Source organism: Penaeus japonicus, unplaced genomic scaffold, assembly GCF_977035675.1.
Source record: "Penaeus japonicus unplaced genomic scaffold, GWHDUDI00000001_assembly GWHDUDI00000009, whole genome shotgun sequence".
In the NCBI taxonomy this organism is placed as follows: Eukaryota; Metazoa; Arthropoda; class Malacostraca; order Decapoda; family Penaeidae; genus Penaeus; species Penaeus japonicus.
The window spans coordinates 6,725,480-6,732,840 of NW_028234411.1; the positions used below are offsets into that span (position 1 = coordinate 6,725,480).

Below are 7,361 nucleotides of genomic sequence, written 5' to 3' on the forward strand. Positions count from 1 at the left end.
CGCATTGATATCCACACATATTCTCACTCATCCACCCCTCCCCCCCACATACATACATGTATGATTATGAGATTGCAAGAGCTCTTTGCATGTACATAAATTCATGAATATTGATTATAATGAAACAAGGCATCTCAGTATTCCATAGTCTATGCAAAAAGTACTACAGGACAGTACATGAATAGTAAAAGAGGAAAGAAGCACCACAGTTATAAAATAATAAATTATAAAGTTATACAATGGCAATTTTATTGAAGATAATATTTGGAGAAATAAACTGACAATATCTTACTTTTGGGAAAAGTATGGCTTTTCCACTGCGAAATGATAAAGAAAACTTTTGACAATCACATATTTTCATAATATTCTAAAAATGAAACAGAGCTTAAGATATATATAAAAAATGATTTTTTTAAAAATAACATTATAATCAGCCTCTCCTCAGAATATTGGAAGACTAACATCAAAATTCTATAGTGCATGTAAAGAAAGGATATAGATAAAAAAAAAATCACACCATGATATGCTTAAAACCTCATGAATATTTACATCCTTCATAATTTTAAAAGGTAATAGAAATCTATAAATATAAATCATAACAAGGCACTGTCTCTTTCAAATATCTATGTCATTTAAGTATCTCGGATTCTGTAATCTTTCAACCCCTAAACACCAGGCTTCTTGTAAGTTACCCCCTCTTTATAATAAGGGTTCATCTTGGGTGTGTGGTTGACAGACACGATGGTATGGGTATGGGCATTCAGACATTCTTTGAGGATGGTTGAACTAAAGGCACAACAAGCTGGAAAGACTTGTGTGTTGGGGGCAGGGGTGGGGGTGGGGGTGGGAGGAGCAGGCAGGTAAGTTTTAGGGGAGTAGACAGATTGATCTATGTCTGGTCTATGTCTGTTAGACTTCCACAGACACGCCCCAGTGCTGAGGGGTTAAGTTACCTCATGTAGAAGGCATGTAGACACACACACGAAAAAAAAGTTTGCAAACTTATGACTACAATCTAAGGACGAAGACACAGAAAATGCCTTACTCTTAACAAATACCTAAATAAAGTAATATCTCTCTCATATAAAAAAAAAACATATCTTCACAATGCATTCACAGTCACTTTCAAAAAATCAAAAAAGGATCAAAGAAATAAATACAGCAAATATTAAAGTAGAGGACGCCATTCCCTTTTTTTTTTTGGGGGGGGGGGCGACGACGAAGAGTGCCTGCCACCCTCAAAGAGTCTTCAGAATTGTAGGTATGGGAGTGAAGGAAGGCGTGGGCGAAGAATAGGACTCCAACTCCCGATCTCCGAGCTCGTCCTTATCCCCTAGTGCTTCATCCTCTTCGCCTTCATCAATGTCATGCCACGTTGGGGAATGAATATCCGAAGAGAAGTCGAGCGTCGGGTTGGCGTGGGGGTTCCTCGAGACGACAAGCACCAGGCGATCTCCTGCGGCTGCCATCAAGGGAACGGTCAAGCAGCAGTCGAAGTCGTGGGTTCGTGTGTCGTTTACCTTGAAGTGATTAGAGAGAGAGGGGGATTGGTTGAAATATATTAAAATAGTATCGGAAAGAAAACGTACTAAAACAGTAAAACATACTAAAACAATATAACATACTAAAACATACTAAAACATACTAAAGCAGTAGCGTTAACTGATAGACTATAACTCTTGAAAATATGTGAGCAAACCAGTGATGATAATTGATACAAAAATATTTTTTTCACAGTAAATTTAATTCCTGTAATTTGTATTTTATATCTGAAATATTCAGACACTCAAAAACAGAGAATGGTCCTGATTAGTAGATGACTATGCTGATTTTAAATACACAATATATGCTATATGAAAATAACTATATTTAAGGATTGCAGTTTTACTGTTATAGTCATTTTCTCAAAATAATTACCTTCAATATTTATGAGGAAAATATTCCAAACACTAAAGAACTGGGTGTATTTTAGAAATAATAAATATATTTCTTATATTTCACTTTCATAATTACCATGTTCTTTGTATATCCTTTTTTTTCTTACATGCTTTAGAACCAGAATGAATAAAATAAAGGGTGACTTGCAATTTTAAAACTATCATAACGTAAGGATTCTTAATGATTCTTACCTGCAAGATTCTGTCATAGGGCTGTAGCATTCCCGATCTATCTGCCGGACCTCCTTTTCGAATCCTATTAATATAAACTCCTTTCTCGTATAAGCCATCAGACACACTGAACCCAAAGTCTTCATATACACGGTCCTTCATGAGGTTCACTTGGTAAACATGGCCGCCACCTGCTGTGATTAAATATATATGATTATTATTATGACTCGATTATATGAACACACATGTTTTAAATAAAGGGATGTACAGATAGTTATACTTGGGGGAAAATACAGTCTGCTAGAATTCTATTATATAATATGATTTCTAAATTGTCGAAAAACTATGGACAATCAAGATTTAAATTTCGTGATACAGTGAAATCCTCCAAAGTTGATTTTTTTTCCCATTTATATACAAAGAGGAAGTTGACCATATGTTCATGTTTAACCCTCTTTTATATATATATATATATATATATATATATATATATATATATATATATATATATATATATATATATATATATAATGATATATCAAACATATAAAGAATTACAAACTGAATATCCATACATGCGTTCCATAACGAAATCAAAATACCATTTCTTCAAAAAGTTACGAATTAAATTAAGAAACAGGAAAAATTCAACCGCACTGAACATCAACAAAACCTACGTGGTGGTGAAGCTGTCCTTGAATATGTTGCCGTATAAGTCAAAGCAGCATTACTGATTGAATAACTCCCTTCCTCTTTCGGTTCACTCCCATTACTACTCGTACTCGTCACGGGACAGGCTGGGCGTCTACGAGCAGATAGAGTCTGGGTTCTAGATGGTTCTGGCACTGACCCCCCCACATCAGGCACGGGGGCTTCACTCCCAGCGCGGACATCTTTTTTCCGTTGGATTACCGTACCTGAAGAGAAAACTTATTTAGTGTATATTGATATACGTGATATCTATACACATAATAGAGTACTTAATGTGTCTTATTTTAGTAGGGGTGGGGGTGGGGGGGGGCAAACATATAAGAAAAGTTTAGGACTGTGATTCCAAGATAAGTAATTTTAATTAATGATAATCTACTTTGGATATTATCTACCCTTTTTTTACCAAAAAATATGTAATTCTGGTATTGCTATTTACCAATAAATACTTTCTAATTCTCAAAATCAACCAACTGCTACATCAATCTAACCCAATTTCTTCTCTAAAATCATAACATATATAAAAAAAAAACACAACAAATGATGAAGATTTTTTTTTTTCCTATCTATCAGTACCAAGACACCGAATCAAATCCAGACCTAAAAAAAGCATTTCAAAAAAAAAAAAAAAAAAAAAAAAAAGGAAAAAAGTTACCCATAATAATATCAGCATCACCTGTATGTCCATGAGGCAGTAGCATCGTGGGAGACTGACGGTGATCTCGGAGACCGCAACTCTCACTAATCTGGTTGAGGTCAGCAATCATCTTGTCCCAATCCGTTTTATCTTCTGGTGGGCCATAAATAAATAACATGCCTTAAGCCTTACAAAACTCTACGGTCTATTCACGCCCCAGACTGAGGGGATGTGTGTGTGTGTGTGTGTGTGTGTGTGTGTGTGTGTGTGTGTGTGTGTGTGTGTGTGTGTGTGTGTGTGTGTGTGTGTCTAAGAATTGAAATATGAGGGTTTTAATATTTCATGAGTATTCACATGATAAAATCTTTGCAAAGACTGGAGTGAATTGCAAGGTAGGTAGTTAGTTAGTTGTCTTTGCAGTGATCTTACCCAATGTAATACTCAGCATATATTCATGCATTTCCAGGACTCATTACAAAATTGGCATAAAAGCTTCATATCTTACACACTGCAAAGGTCTTGAAAGTCATATCAAGCAGATTGCAAAACAAAAAATTATATAGAAATTTTCTGCAAAAAAAATATAATGAAAAAAAATATCTATCACATTGAAAAAAGAGAAAACACTGCAAAATCTATATTATAGAATGGGAAAGAGAGAAACAAAAAATGTTTTATATACTTATGCATTCACCTACATCAACTCAAGCACAAGCTGCACATGAATATACTGCACAGGGTTAAATAAGCATTTAGAAGCCATAACATACACTAATAATTGTCTTCCGTCATCTATACCTATACATCCCAACCAATCAAAACAACAGAAACGAATTATATAAAAAGAAACCCTCATCAACTAATCCAAGATGAATGAAGACAATTTCCGGAAGCCAATGGGTATATCCTATAATAATCCAAATGACAGATTCGCATACCTGACTGGCCACTGTCAATAGATGGTGGAGGAGAAGGAGATCGCCAGGTATCTCTGACTTCTTCTTCTGTTCTCGTTGACCCTTCGACACCATCTGCGTCGACTGTATTGTTGCTAACACCAACTTCTTCTCGACCGTCGACTCCAGCTCTTCGTCTGACAGTACTGCCACAATCTGGAGACACATTGTGTGTGGGATCTTTAGTAATTAAGTTGGATCTATGTGGAGTGTAAGTAGAGGGACGTCATGGTTAATTCGTTTGATTAATGACTGATCTTTTAAAACTTTGATAACATTTACTGGGGGGAAAAATGTGTCTTAACCTAATGGAAAAAATAGTCGTCAGGTTTTGGTACTCTATAAATGCAAAGAGAAAAAGAAAACTTTAAATCTGTCATGTGATTAGATTTGTCTCTGCCAACAAACATTGATAATATTAAAAAAAAAAAAAAGGTCGCGGTGCAAACTAATTAATACATCCACAAAAAACACAGAGAGAAAAGAGGGGAGGAGAAAAACAAAAAACAAAACAAAACAAACCTGTCTCCACTCTTACCAGACATCCGTAAACAAACCCAATCCATACCTGATCTAAAGACAATATCAGAGCCCGAATCCCTTTTAGACAGTGCTGGAGTAGAGCCAGGAGGAGGAGGGTCCATGGCCGAACTGTCCCATGACTCAACCGCCGAGTCAACGGATGGGATCGCAGGACCAAAACGACCCATCCAGTCTTCGCGTGTCAGCTCTTCACTCGGAACACCTATGCGAGGTTTGGTGTTAGGAGGCGTTAATTGACAACCTTTTTTTCTCGAATATCTTCCCATCATATTATTGTGAATGAGTAACTTTACTTTTGTGAGTGTTAAGATAGTGCATACTGAGGAGTTTAATTCATTTTGATTTAGATATGATGGTGATTAATTGTTAATAAGGTTCAAAAAATGCTCACAGCACAGATAAACAAGTTTTCTCTTCATAAAGGTAGTTGAAAAGCTCAAAAGTAAATACCTGAATCCCTAGGTCGTGAAATCTTCAATGTGACTGTATCACCAGAATTCTGGAGCATCAATATTGCTTCACTAAGAGGCTTCCCTCTTAAAGACGCACCGTTGATTGCAAGAAGGCGATCACCCACATGGATGGCACCCGTGCGGTCTGCTAACCCACCTACAGAAACAAGTGGTACTCTTAAATAAAGTAATGATTAAAAAATGCATATATTCCCATGATTTTTTTATCTTCTCAGAAAAAACTCAAATTCTGATTGAGTTCTATTCTATCTATAATTGCTGCTTCGTTACGAAAACAAAAATAATGATATCAAAAACTTATTGATAAAACTAATATAATATAGATTCATATCTCTATGAAATTAGATATAAAAAAATACTCCTAAAAGACTTTAGACTAGAAAAAAATAAAAAATAATCTCATAAGAAAAGAGATATCGTACCTGGAGCAAGACCTGCAATGTAAATGGGGTCAAATGGTTCTTCACTTCCTGAGATGGTTATCCCAAGGGCACCCCCATGTCGGACCAGCTCTACCGTGTATACTACCAGACTACCGCTCTCTTCTGTGTAAGATGTACAATGTCTATAAGGTCTAAATATTTACCCACTACGAATAATTCGGTATATGAATTTGCAAAGGATTTTAACCATGTAATACTTCAACTAAATAATGGTATATGAAAATTTGCACATCTTGATATCTACATAATTTTGCAAAATCTTGATATCTATATGAAACAGCTATGTATCTTGATATCTATATGAAACAGCTATATTAAAACAGTCTAGTCAGACTTCTTGCAACAACATCAAAATATGTTCCAGCAATCCTTCATAACAGGTCAACAGCACAAACCTGAATAAAGTTCATCTTTCTGAACTCTTAGAGTCACAATGTCATCACAGCACTGGAGGATGGCTCTAGCATCCTCCAAGGTGAGGTGCTCTAATCGCGTAGAGTCAATGGCAAGGAGACGGTCACCTGGTTGCATCGTGCCAGACCGGTGTGCAGGGGAGCCTCGTACAACCTCACTGATCAAAAGGGGCTCTCCAGATCCCCCTCGACGTCCTGCTTTAGTGACAACAATAGCTACCATTAATACGTGTAGTAAACATGTTCAGTTTTTTAGCTCGTAATGTAATCACATATCCGGTTTTTCATATATGTGGATCAACTGACCTGTTTATCTTCTGTTTTCATACTGTTATTCCGTCCCATAGAAGAAGTACGTCGTCAGAATGGTTATGATTAGAAAGGAATTCCCTGCAAAATAAATACCGGTACTTACCAGTCAGTGTAATTCCAAGACCGTTGTGTCTCTTTGCTAACTTCACAGCGAAGGTTCCAGAAGAAGGGACAACTGAATCAGCAACATCAAACTCAACATCAAGGGTAACAGTTGGACGAGAATTGGCAACCATCTGTGTTACTTCGCTCACCCCGAGACCAGCTACACTACGCCCATTAACGCCCATCAGACGGTCTCCTACACATACTACACTGCATCTGAAAATGGAAAGAGAGTGTAATTTTCTTGCACTTCTGCTTGTTATAGGTATGTGTGGGGAAAACTGTGAAGACGATTTCTGAAAATATTGTCTATATATATATATTTTTTTTCTATTATTAAGAGAAAGAGGAAGACAATCTTATATAAAAACAACATACATCAACATACATGAGAACAAGTTACGCTTATGCATTTACCAAACGCCACAAACTACTGGCAACAGCTGCTTACTTGTCTGCTGGACCACCCGGATCTATCGCTGCAATGACCGGCAGAGATGTGTCTGGGTCTGAAGGATGTGGTGGAGGTCGGAACACAATCCCATAACCTCGTCCTTCAACCACAAGGGTGACTGTCAGACACTCCTGGTGACACACTCCAACTCCACCCACACTCCCTCCAGTAGTGTGGGACGAGACAGATCCTGGATATAGGAAAACGTA

The 7,361-nt window shown here is 36.9% G+C and overlaps 1 protein-coding gene across 8 annotated transcripts in view; it reads right to left on the reverse strand.

Annotated features, from left to right (window-relative positions):
- Window positions 1-232: 232 nt before the first annotated feature.
- Grip (Glutamate receptor interacting protein) overlaps window positions 233-7,361 on the reverse strand; it is a 45,422-nt gene continuing 38,293 nt past the window's right edge. For 2 of the 8 annotated variants that reach the window (XM_086539665.1, XM_043028706.2), the window contains 11 exons: window positions 7,150-7,342; window positions 6,697-6,914; window positions 6,264-6,476; window positions 5,848-5,970; window positions 5,403-5,561; window positions 4,978-5,154; window positions 4,392-4,565; window positions 3,493-3,606; window positions 2,786-3,025; window positions 2,130-2,302; window positions 233-1,520 (listed from right to left, as the gene is read on the reverse strand). In XM_086539665.1, the coding sequence (XP_086395791.1) occupies window positions 1,239-1,520; window positions 2,130-2,302; window positions 2,786-3,025; window positions 3,493-3,606; window positions 4,392-4,565; window positions 4,978-5,154; window positions 5,403-5,561; window positions 5,848-5,970; window positions 6,264-6,476; window positions 6,697-6,914; window positions 7,150-7,342 (2,066 nt within the window). In that variant the 3' untranslated portion in view covers window positions 233-1,238. Of the gene's footprint in view, window positions 1,521-2,129; window positions 2,303-2,785; window positions 3,026-3,492; window positions 3,607-4,391; window positions 4,566-4,977; window positions 5,155-5,402; window positions 5,562-5,847; window positions 5,971-6,263; window positions 6,480-6,696; window positions 6,915-7,149; window positions 7,343-7,361 lie in introns of all 8 variants that reach the window. The other 6 variants (XM_086539664.1, XM_043028705.2, XM_043028709.2 and 3 more) reach the window with 5 other exon arrangements.